This window comes from Anoplopoma fimbria, chromosome 24 (assembly GCF_027596085.1).
Source record: "Anoplopoma fimbria isolate UVic2021 breed Golden Eagle Sablefish chromosome 24, Afim_UVic_2022, whole genome shotgun sequence".
NCBI lineage: Eukaryota > Metazoa > Chordata > Actinopteri > Perciformes > Anoplopomatidae > Anoplopoma > Anoplopoma fimbria.
The window spans coordinates 9,637,113-9,649,955 of record NC_072472.1 but is presented as its reverse complement, the minus strand read 5'-3'; the positions used below and the strand labels follow the sequence as shown (position 1 = coordinate 9,649,955).

The window sequence follows — 12,843 nt, the reverse complement described above, 5'->3', positions numbered from 1 at the left end:
ACATGAGAAGAATTAAATACACACAAATTATTGCAAGGACTGTTGGAGAATGTAGGCAATCTGTCCTTAAGGGTTTTTTGAAAACAAAATAATGTATCCCCACTCAATACACCAGGTGTTGCTAAAAAAAGAAAAAAATGGAAAGCTTTGCAGCTGCTGACCAAAATATCCTCAAAACACTAAACTCTCTTTTTTACCCAGATATTTAAAACCAGATTAGCACGGGATGGGAGAGAGTAAGGCGAGACGAAACCAGAGGAGGAGGAGGAAGATCAGGTGGTGGGAGACAGGGTGGTGGGAGGAGCTAGAGAGGATAGAGAGCGGGAGAAAGGGTTCAACCGAGGACGCTGTCCTCAACACCCCCCGCTGCTTCTGCAAAAATTCTGCTTTGGAAATAATACAAAGGCATACACAAGCAGACACGCAAATGCATTCAAACACAAATTCATGTCATGCAAATGCTGACACCCACATCAACAGAAACTGATGAAAGGCAGAGGAAATCTAGACGAGATCAAAGACGAAGAGGTTAAACAGAAATAAAGATTTGGGGTGGGATGAGAGATATACTGTAAACTCATAAATAGTTGGCAAGCACATACATTATACATACATATTTTATGATAATTATAAAACCACGAATTCATGCATTAAAGCATGGGTGGTCCAAGTCAGTATCAAACGAGCTACCTTTGGCATTCCTAAATGCCACGCTCTACTGCTTTCTCCTAATACACACTTTAACACACTTTTGTAATTTTCTCTCCAGTTGGCCTCACTATGGAGCCATTTCCTGGAAGCGTTGCCAGGGACACACTCGTTTCCTGGAGTTCCTTCCCGCCAGCTCCACTTACTAAAGGAGTTAGCTACTGACAAACAAAGAAAACAAGTCTGTGACACATCCTGCAACTCTGCAGACCAGACTGGACCATACTGAACTTGAACGCACCTCGGCTTACTGGTAAAGAAATCTGTTAAAAGCAGGTATAGTAGCAACAAGGAAATGACCAGACCAATCAAAGCCAAGCTAATCAGGCCTAACCAAACTAAACTAAAGAAGAGTGCTCATGTAAAGTCTCTGTTTTATACGCTAAATAAATTAGTGCATGTAAAAATCTATTTTGCAGCCTTAAGGAGCCACATGACAATAAGTAAATACACTAAAATGATTGCAGAACTGTTTGAGAATTTACGCAATATGTCTTCAAGACTGCCAAGTGTTTTTTGAAAATTAAATTATGTATCCAGATTCAATGAAAAAAAGGGGGACACAAAAGAATTCCTATAATCCTATATACAGGTATAAGTATTGCAAAAATGTAAATCCTCTTATCAATCTTTAATCCATTCATAAACCGTACATTTCAACATGATGTGACTCAATGCAAATTCATCTTGAATCAAGAACAAACAAAGGGTTACTTAAGGCTTCTGCTGCTTAGCAGTAAGCACTGTAAGTAAATCATGTGGCCCATTATTAAGTACAGCCTGTGTTTTCTTAGAATAGCTGCTTGCAGGGTTTTATATGGTCAGTGGGAATCAAACAAGGTCAAACTGCAGGAGAATCAGTTTTATATCCTGTCGACTGAACTCACATTTGAGAGGCAAGAAGGACATAAAGGTAAAAAAAAAAAAAAAAACTCACTGGCAGCTTTGATGAAGCTCCTCTGGTACTGGTACGTCATCAGAGGTCCTGGAAGCACTCTGGAAACACAGTTACGGAGACGTCAGGTGAAGAATGTCCGCTTGGAAAAATGGAGCTTTGCAAAAATCATTAAATCCAGGCAGTTCTGGATGAGCGCTCATCAGTTTATGTTCTCCTTCTCCTCCTTTATCCTCCAGCATGCTAGCTTGAACAGCTGGACACCAATGTATCACCTCTGCCTGAGGAGTGTAATGAGTCCCACTGGTTCTCAATGAAGCCCTACCTGAGGTCCTAATGCTGTTAATGTGTATATGTGTGGTGTAAGTGTGTGGTTAGTCAGCTTTTCTGTGAAGCTGTCCATTTATGTGCGAGTGAAGTGTGTAATTGTGTTGTGTGCAGTGTAGATGAATTCAGGTTCAGTATATTAAGCACAGCTGGAACTCCACCTCTCCTTCCCTCATTACCAATTGTGTAGGGAAAAGGGCGTGATTTAATCATCAACAGCTATACAGTGACCAACTGTGTGAATACAAAGTGGGAATTGGTTATTTATGCAACAAACAAACCCTACAGCAAAATAAAAGTTTATATCATAAAATTAAAAAAGCAAATACAGCAAATGCTGCATGAAAAAAAAAACACAGAAAAATGAACTATGTAATGAGGTGGATCCAAGCCAGACATCTGTTTTATACAGGAGGCAGAGACTAAAAGCAGCAATAGGAATATATTCAAGTACTGAGTGAAAAGACCAAAAAAAAACCTGCTGCAATATCCAGCAATAATAATAGTCATGACAAGAGCAGTCAATCCATTTAATATCGTTTTTTGTATAATACACCAAATCTTTGATAACTGAAACACAACAGTAAGGACATTTTGATAAATACAGATCTTTGTGCAGCGGTTTCAAAGTATTTCTATACCTAGTTTAAGCATTCTGAAAGCCTTTTATCACAAACCTGAGATAGTGCTTGATAGCACTCGTGATAGTTTTGATCTCCCACTCTGAGTTTTCCAGCTCCACGTCAGCAGTTGTCTTAGGATCTAATGGATAAAAATATGAATATAAAAGAAAGTTTTGATTGTTAGTTAAAGATATTCATTATTTTAAAGAAGAGAAGATTTTCATTTTTGACTAAATATGTGTATTTATGTAATTACCCATAGCGAGACTTAGTAGTTTTTGTACTCTGGAGCTGACGCCAACAATTCTGTACAAGCCCTGATCGTCGATACCTGGAGAGGAAAAGAGAGGTTACCTCCTGTTCTTATGCCATGGACCAACTGACGCATTTTATTTATCTCAGTGCTTCCTCAGCAGAGCATTTTACACTTACTGCATTTGAAATTACTGAGGATAAAGGTAACCTCCATCAGCAAGGGAATTTTACCACTGAAAACGTTAATTACTCCATTTACAAAGAATCCTAAATAGATTGTATAGGGGGGGAAAAAAAATCTGACTACTTCCTGGTTTAACATCAGGAACCATAACTGAAGAAAGGCATTAATGGTAATAAGATGCCCTTTCTCTATGCAAATAGCTTTTTTAAAACCTGGCAGCACTTAAAGACTGCCATTCAGTTAATCTGTCTCTGAATACCTTATTGCTGAGACTAAAAGGAGTATGAAGACTGTTACTCAGCATCCATTTCATGAGGTGTAAGAGCAGGGCAGCGAGCAAGGGTCATCGTAATGACAAACAAATTCAGGGCAATTTTTTTTCGTTCCATTTTTTTCTTTTTCATACACACAGCCGTCATGTGAAGAATAATGCTGGCAGCTGGGAAACACAACGGCCGTTATTATATACCATATAAATGTAAATGCATCTGCCGAGCAATGAAAAAAGCCAAGGAGTGTTCCTGGTAGACGCTCTTTAAGCAGCCGATGAAAGGGAAACATATTGATGTAGCACCTGTAGACCTTTACTCCAACATTTCAGAAGAAAGTCTGTAGAGTGCGACCTTCAGGTGCATCAGAAGTCAACATACTCAGAGAGTGGAGGGTATAAAACCCGCTGATGACCTCTGACACCTGTCATTTCAAAAACATGACTGAAACGTAGAGGGAATCATACTAAAGAAGCAAGAAATCCACAGAGAAAAAGAATGAAACAAGAATCTGACTTGACATTGTACCTCGAGTCTCCACTGCATGAATAAACTTTTTCATCACGTTGAACCCAATCACATCCAGCTGGGCCACTGATGGAGAGCAAGACAGAGTGATTACAGTTTGAATTTACATTTGCTTTGATTCCCAAAATGAGATACACATTTGAAAAACAAAACAGTGTGCAAATCTTATATTTTAGAGACACTGAAAACAAAAGTATTTGGAATATTCGTAGATAAACGCAGCTTCCATGCTATTTGCTGCCAACCTAGCCTTCTGCCAAAACAGAAAGTCAGATGACAATCATGAATAATACTGTACCCTTGAAAAAACAGTTAATTGACATCAATTAAAGCAACTTACTGCCTTCAGCCTGGTTGTCTCTGTTCAGATTGTATACCTGCAAATAACAAACACATTTACAACTAAGCTTATTGAGTGCAAGATACATTTGAGGTCAACATTTCACACACACAAAAAAAACACACCTGATACATTCTGTTGAGATCTTTTTCAACGTGTCCCTATTAAGTTTTGAAAGTTTGTAAGCAAATGCTGCTTATTCTTTGTATGAGAAAACATGAATAATACAGATACGTTCGTGATGTATCCCTTGGATACATGCGGATATTGAGGAACGTACACAAATGTTACATTTATTTTTGGCTTTTTTGCAAACTGCATAACTTCAGTTCCCATGGTAATGGTGGAAATATTGTGTTTAAGTTGGGTCTCTGTGTACGCCTTCATGTGTGAGCCTGACAGCATATCCACATGAGGTTAAATGTAGAATTATGCATGCTTTATATCTAGTTAACAATAAATCTAACGAAGGAAATACGGTAAATACAAAGGCTTAAGACTGTGTGTGTTTATGTTCCAATTTGTCTGGGCTTGTTCAGAATGAACTGGACTTGGCGTGGTCGCATCATGTAGCTGTGGTCAGTGTTGAGTTCCTTTTGACTACCAAGCTGAAGGCAGACAAAGAAGAGGGAGGTCTTAGCGAAAACAACAAAGGTAGGATGAGCTTAAGTGAAACATGAACATTTCTTGTTTTACTACCGATCGTCTGAGCTCAGCATCTGCCTGTTCAAGCTTGCGGTGGCTTTATTGACAGTGATTACCTTTGCACGTTTGAATGTAGACACAAGGATGAGGGAGGTGTTGAGACAGGAACGTGAATAAATAAGAGTGTAGAAAGAAGCACCAACACAGTTGGGAAAACTGGCTGTCAGTCAACTTTCCTATTATTTATATGAACACCGCAAACAGCATGTACAGATGGAGGGCTGCTGAAGCTCCTGTTGGAGCTCTTGTTCTCCCTCTCTCTCTTCACTTATGTGTCACATAAGTACAAACGGGTTACCGTGGTAACCTACCGGTTCTCTCCCATCCATGGCCTCCATCCATAACCTGCGGTCTTCTTCTGACAGAGCCTGCATGGTGATCACTCCAGCCCTTCGCACACACAAAAGGTACATTAGCTTTTTCTAATATTCAGCCCAGCGGCAAACAATTGTCAGTTAAATGTTGTCAATAGGCTGCACGGTGGTGTAGTGGTTAGCACTGTCGCCTCACAGCAAGAGGGGCCCGGGTTCAACTCCCGGGCCAGACAACCTTCTGTGTGGAGTTTGCATGTTCTCCCTGTGTCAGCGTGGGTTCTCTCCGGGTTCTCCGGCTTCCTCCCACAGTCCAAAGACATGCAGCTTAGGTGCATTGAAGACTCTAAATTGCCCGTAGGTGTGAATGTGAGTGTGAATGGTTGTTTGTCTCTATATGTCAGCCCTGTGATAGGCTGGCGACCTGTCCAGGGTGTACCCTGCCCTTGACAGCTGAGATCGGCTCCAGCACCCCTGCGACCCTTAACTGGATAAGCAGGTTACGGAAAATGAATGAATGAATGAATGTTGTCAATAAAGCTTGTGAATACTGGCTGAACACACACAAAGATAAACAGTCACACACATGCTTGCCTGAATAAAGACTTATGGATTGTTTAAGGGAACTACTATCAACAGTAAGAGCAAACTTCATTAAATATACTTCATTTAAAATTTGTATTGATTCAGGTTGTGTAGAAGAATTGTATTCAAATATCATAGTACTTCAAGAGCAAAGCATATTCATTTGTGTGTGCCAAAGGTATGGCTATGGTATCGCCTTCCAGGAAAAACAGATGATCACCTTAAAAGGAATAAAAAATGAATTTAACCTGAATACAGGATATTCATTCAACGTATAAATTTGGTTAAATCACCCTGATACAGGCAACCGTCACTGTGAACACACACACAGTATCATTAACAGCCTCATTGGTCCATCCAAGTCTCATAAAGGTTTCCACTTGGTCGTATACAGTCTGTCACCCTTTCAATGGCAGCACCCACACAGTCAGAGTACACTCACACTCCGATGCATGTGCACAGCCTCATTCTGCACATGGTTGCACGCACACACAAATACGTGGAAAGCAAAACCAATGTTCGCAAAATGGACAGTATGACTGTCTATGCAAGAGCAGCACACACCTCTTGAGGAACTACCACTTTCTATCACATTGAAAATAAACAAACACACATCAACAGACGCACACAACACAAACCCCTAATATGAATAAAGGCTCAAGGGGAAAAAGGGAAATAAGTGGATGAGATAATGACAAGGCGAGTTGATATGATGGAGGTTGGTTGAAGTGGAGGAGGGGCAAGGTGGGAGAAGGAGGAGGAGGAGGAGGAGGGTGGGAAAAGAAGCACCATGGGGCCGAGCACGAGAGGCCAAACGCCCTCCACATTCTCTTCTCAGGCCTAAATCATCTGAGTGACCCCATGTGTCTGTTAGCTGTAATTACACCACGTATAAAGACCACATGCCAACCACTGAACGGGTGGCTGATCGGAGCAATGTAGCTGTAATTAGTAACATGAAGACAGCATTCACTGGTGTCAAATTCCATGAGGCATCCATGACTTCCTATAACAAACCCTGAAGCCATAACTATTTAACTATTTCCTGGCTTGCTTGGGTCTTTTTCATAAAGTTTTTTTTCTACTACAGTTATTGTGATGCTGGGGGGGGAAAAAAAATCACCTGAAAACCATTATTTAATTTACTGTATGTGTGAAACAAGTTGTGAAATATAATATGGTGTGTTTATGCTTCAATGTTCTCCAGAGAATTCATAAAACTCCCTCATTCCTCCTGCTGCATTTTTCTACAATATTCTGGATATGGAAAAGCTGTAAATAAAAGCCTCAAAGCTAGACACAGGAAAGCATGTCTGACGATTGCTATGGTTGCGGCCAATAAACACACAGTTTGCACCCTGAACAGAAATACAACATGCTCTATTGATAAGAGAGAAAGAAACACTGCATAGAAAGGAACCAGTTGGAGTTGGGCCAAAAAAAGATTGTGTAGGAAGTCCAAGTGTTGAACATGAGGCAGTCAAGTCACACACACTCACTGACCTGTCCACAGCCTCCACATCAAAACAGAACCGCTTTTCTATTGAGTCTGTCTTCCTCCTGGTGCAAGACCTGAGGGTGAAGCTCTCCTCCTCTCCCTGACACAAAAGAAAAAGGCATCAGTATCACTTTAGTACGCATCCAAACTGTGGATTTCTTGAACAAGACAGAAACTGAATAAGTGAAAACCTGGGTTTATTATAAGCGTTCAGTACAATTCTAATAAGCATTCACTCTCCTTCCTGTAATGTTGGTGAACAACTGAAGCAGCAGACAGTTTTCAAACTTGCTTAACTTCCAATGTGAAGCACGTTGAGATGATTTTGGACAAATAGAAGCACTGTCTCAGCACAGAGATTGAACCCCATCACGTACTGTTCATGAAACACTCAATTCCTTAGCTTTGACACACATGCAAAGCATTTCAGGCATGTTTCATATTCTAACTATGTAACCCTACCGGGCCCAGGTCTGATGATGTCATCCTGACTCTATGATCCTTTCTTGCTGTCTTACTGTGTGGGAGCTGAAAGTCTTTTTTTGATCAAATGTTTCTACATTTCCTTCCGTTGGCAACTCAAAATGCTCCATGAGAACCATCAGAAAACAGGCCTGAATCTGCATCAGCTTTGTGTGTAGGTGGAGAGAGTGATAACAGATAGCACTTTGAGAAAATAGTTGGAGTCATGCTGCTTACTAAAAACATATTTGGCAATGCTGCACTCATTTGTGGCTGCTGTTGTGGGAGAAATTGTTGTCGCACTCTTCTCAAACTGATATTTCCCTGTATGACTGTACGCTGGTGTAAAATGGCACCGTGCATGAGAAAAGCTTTCTTTGATGGCGAAGGACTGACGCACACGCTGACCTCAAAAGCATTGTTTTTTTCGTGCATAGTACATTTTTAGATTTCGGGCAAGTGTACTTCCATAACATTTATTCTTTCTGGCTAGTGGAAAGAAAAATATCCAAAATACATTTATGTGTTTATTCTGCTACAAGCAGTCTATTTGCGTATATGTAGATTTCTCCTAAATTCAACAAAAACTAGCATTAGATAATGCTCCATTTGCATATTCAAACATAACATTTTAAAAAACCTGTAAAAACCTTTGGCCCTAATATGTCAACATAATAAAATAAGAACCTCGAAGCTGGCATTATACAATGTTCAGATTTGTTCTGGATATTTATTATAATTAGCACATATTTTTTATATTTGAACATACATTTTGAGAGAACTGCGACCCAACTTAAAATCAGACAACATGATGATAGGCTGAAGTGACACGTATATGGGGGGTGTCTAAGCATGTGGATAATTTGCGTGCATATAGATATAGATAAATAGAGAGCTAGACGGATGGATAGCCTGGATGTTTAGCGACACTGTGACCTTGTATATTTAATACCAAAGCTACTCACCGTTTTCCCTCCTGATTTAGGGTCAAACAGGACCATGGTGACCCTCTTGGGCTCACGATGGTAGGTACAGTAGTACTTCACCCAGGTAGACACAAATGAGCCTGAGGAAGAGAGAGAAGGAAATGGAGACAGGTGAAGAGAGGGAGGGTTAAAAATACAACCATAGAAGAAGAGAAGAATAAAGAAATACAGGTGATGTCAAACGTCAGAAAATTATCAGAAACAGAGGCAGTAGGGGGAGAAGGGGTTAAATCAAAAAAGAGGATGGAAAAAGAAGGAGTCTTAGTCATGCCTGCGTTAGTGCTAGATAGGTTACCATGGTAACCGCATGTGGTCAGAGCTGCTGTCATGTCTCCAACAGATCAGACTTGACTTCGTCAGCAGTAGGTTCATTATGGTTTATTTGTCCTACTGCTCAGACAGAGTGTGGGAGTGTGTGTGTGGGTGTGTGTTTGTGTGTGAATGTGTGTGTGTGTGTGTGTGTGTGTGTGTGTGCCAAACAACACAGCCACAACATGCACGTACTGTGCCTACACACCAATCCACTCACACACTCATTCATGTCTTCAACAGTACCGCAACAGTGTAAATCGCTGCTGAATTGTTCCCTCATTGTAAGGTGCGACATGTACACACACACATAAACACAAAGAGAAATGTGCCGATACGTACGCTTCTCCTGCACAAACAGGTATCCCTCCATGATGTGCTGGCTGACACTCTTGTGTTCATGTGGATTCTCCTTCATCTTCCTCATCAGAATCTCCACCTCCGACCGCGTGCTTTCAAAACGGTTCCTCGTCTGTGAACACAAGCACAGAGGAACACACGCCTTTTTATTGTATGGCCTGATCCTGAGTCAGCTTAACTTGGCAACAAAAGTGTCACTACATAAACTTTTTATTCAGCAGAAAAACATAATGACTGCTCATTGCTGCAATCCCTGAATATCATATATTTCTTTCTTAGCTCCCTTTTTTGCAGTGAGGTTTTTGAATGTTATTTAGGCATTTTCAGATTGCTGAGTAACTGTTTGATGTTTGAACTCCTTTTAGCCTGCAGCCTTTTCACATTTGGAGGATTTTTTTAGTTTTTTCTATCTTTCTAAAATGTTTCCTTGGTGCCTGTGAAGCTGTCCTTAATAACATAATTCATTTTGAATGGCTTTTCATTTCTAACATAATGGCTTCAATGTAGCATTGTGGGTGAAGTGAAGTAGCCTTTTCAGTTGAAGATTACTGCTAAGAAAGTAAAGCCCTTCCAAATGTAAAACTTGTAAAAACAAACATTGATGGACCAACACAACAGTAAGCCAGCAACTTCTGTATGCTTTTAGTTTCATTATTTTGTACTTAGTTTAAATTTCCACAGACAGATTTGTTTTTTAATTGCATAAATGTATATTTGTGTGCAGTGCTCAAGGTAATAGTATGACCCTGTGCTCTGTTTGTATATGTGATGTTTGTGTTTGTGTGACCTTACATTCTGTATGCTGATGGTGAGATCAGTCTTGAAGTGGTTGAAGTCCTTTGCCAGCTCATAGCCGTGGTGATAGTAGGTGAATAGGCCTTGAAGGAACGCCAACAGCTGAGGGAAACAAAAAGGAAAATTAAGTAGATGAAGGAAGAAGAAGAAAGGACAAAGACAGCTAAAAGGAGATAAAATAAGTAAGGGCAAGAAGGTAGATGAGGACAGTGGGGAATAAATGCAGATGCAAATGCCGATGCAGTATGGAGCCATGTAGGAGGAGGACAAATGGAAAGTGGAAATATGAGAATGTAGAGGAAGAAAAGGTTGAGGATTTGGAGGAAGAGAGAGCAAAAAGTGCAGAAGGAGAAAAAAGTGGAGTAAACACAGGTGGGTTAGTGAAGAGGGTGAAGATGGAGTGGAGGAGGTGGAAGAGGAAGAAAAAAGAAGAGACCGATTGAAGATGAGAAAAGGTGGACAGACATGTTTTATCGTGCAGAGATAGAGGTAGAAGAGGTTCACTGAATTTATAATGTACCAAAAAAAAAAAAAAAAAAAAAAAAAAAAAAAAAAAAAAAAAAAATCTAAGTGTGACAAAGAGTTAATGATAATACTCTAAAAAGACAGAACATGAAACAGAAGCAGTGAGATAGACCTACGTTGTAAAGAGTTAAAGTCTGTGTGGTATGTGTGCATCAAATTGTCATTACTCTCCTTAGCAACTACCACTGATGTACCGCTTTGATTCTCTGCCAGAATCCGGGCTGGAATTTCTCAAAATCCCCTCGGGCTTGAATAGAGTCAGATTTGTGGTATTGACTTAACAACCACAACCCTGTCCCAACTCCCAATAAATTATTGGCAAAAATGTACACCATGATCTGGATTGGCCCTATGTTTTTTTTTATTATTAGCCATTTGTTATCATTTTATTTTGATCTTACATTCTTTACTTTGTGCTTTGCGTTCCCTGACCTTCTTTTTCAGTTTTGCAGGAATGCTTTTTGCTATAATCAATAACCTACTGTTATGCATAATTCAAATATTGACCTTGTTGCAGTTAATTAGGAAAAATGTAATACAATCTCTATCATATCTATATCTATAACTATATATGGCAGTGGCATATGACAGATTTTAGGTTGTGCTGAACATTAGGTAGGAGAGGGAGCATGTCAGAGATCGTGTCACAAAGGTCTGTTACTACACTGACAGGACCTGTTATTTCAATTGTTTATTTTTCATTTTCAGACCCAAATTGCTGCCATGGCTTGGGCTTGGACTGAAACTAAGAGGGTTCATGTAGGGTCAGGCACGATTATTATTTTTTTGCCCGATCATAGCTCTATACTCAAATGTCCTAGAGCAAGGGCTGTTTGTTAACAACAGAGCACGGTGGTTGTAGTGAGCAGCTGCTGGGTGTGGATAGGTCAAAGTGATTACATTTAAATCATACCACTGCTGAAAAAGAACATGGGTGTGCAACAACTTAAAAGAATAAAACAAAAACAGGCATATTACATAAAAAGACAAAAAAACAAATGTCTTACGGGCTCCACAAAGTCAAACATCTTCCTCTCTTGGACCTCCTGCACCTTGAAGACGTACTCCAGAGAGACCTCGTAGAAATGCTGCCGTACATTATCGACCTGGTTGTCGGCCTACATAGAGGAAGGACATTAAGACAAGTTACAGACTGACATTCATATGAAAAATATGAGAAATATCACAGATCAAGCGCGAGAAAGAAGAACAGATGTAAACGACAGACACCATCTTACCTCCTGTAGATGGGACTCCTTCTTTCTTGCTGAGAGGCTGAGGTGTTTCTCCAGCACTGCGCAATACTTCTCTGTCTCTTTGTCATACTTTTTTCGGGCTTCCTAGAACAGATACAACAAAAAACTTTTTTTATTTGGGTGACAGACAACTCAAAAGACATGGTCACTACAAATAATTTAATCGGTGACTATTATCTTCAATCAGCAATAGCCCTTGTGCAGATGGGGGAAAAAATGTCCAAGCTGCAAAGGTAAACTTCATTTAATTTGAATTTCTTTTAGCTTTCACATAATATCTTCCATTTTCTGGGGAGTCCAATATGGGACTGTTCCTCCAAGGAGCACAGCTGCTTCTTAAACAAGAGAGCTTTCATCAGAGCTGAAATCACTGACAGCGGAGACGGACAGTTAGATGGACGACAAACCAGGGACGGATAGAGTAGGGTGTGTATTCCTAAAACTGCTGAGGAAAAAGTGAAAAAAAAATGTCCAAGAAGATCAAGAAAACTATGAAGGAAAAAACACGTGCCAGTTATTTCTTTTCTGACAATGTTCTTCTGGTCATGTCAGGATCATTAAACTTTAATCTAATTCAAGTTAGTTGAAGGGGGGAGATCCCTTTGTCAGAGACGCCCTGGGGCATTGTAACTGTACATCTGTTGCATTTATTTATCCAAAACTCATACCATGACCCATCTGGGGCTTCAGAAAAAAATCTAAAACATAGGACATACTAATTAATTCAGAATAATTGGTTCTTCTGTTGCCCACAATCAACTTTAATAATAACTTTCATAATAATAATTCATCAATAAGTCAATTTAGCATTAAAATAATGTATCAGGCAAAAGTTAATATGTGAGGCAATGCTGCTTCTCCGTTTTACAATCACTGTATACTTAAAATGTGGGTTTTTCTGGTCTGTTGGTGAACAAAACAA

At 39.9% G+C, this 12,843-nt stretch overlaps 1 protein-coding gene across 1 annotated transcript in view; it reads right to left on the bottom strand.

Moving 5' to 3' along the window:
- Positions 1-12,843, bottom strand: part of LOC129113473 (rho GTPase-activating protein 26-like) — an 82,643-nt gene that overhangs the window by 26,450 nt on the left and 43,350 nt on the right. The window contains exons 5-16 of the mRNA XM_054625789.1: positions 11,904-12,005; positions 11,673-11,783; positions 10,138-10,242; positions 9,328-9,457; positions 8,656-8,756; positions 7,234-7,328; positions 5,146-5,224; positions 4,130-4,166; positions 3,790-3,855; positions 2,810-2,884; positions 2,608-2,692; positions 1,646-1,704 (exon numbers count right to left, since the gene is read on the bottom strand). Coding sequence (XP_054481764.1) covers positions 1,646-1,704; positions 2,608-2,692; positions 2,810-2,884; positions 3,790-3,855; positions 4,130-4,166; positions 5,146-5,224; positions 7,234-7,328; positions 8,656-8,756; positions 9,328-9,457; positions 10,138-10,242; positions 11,673-11,783; positions 11,904-12,005 — 1,045 coding nt within the window. The remainder of the gene's footprint in view (positions 1-1,645; positions 1,705-2,607; positions 2,693-2,809; positions 2,885-3,789; positions 3,856-4,129; positions 4,167-5,145; positions 5,225-7,233; positions 7,329-8,655; positions 8,757-9,327; positions 9,458-10,137; positions 10,243-11,672; positions 11,784-11,903; positions 12,006-12,843) is intronic.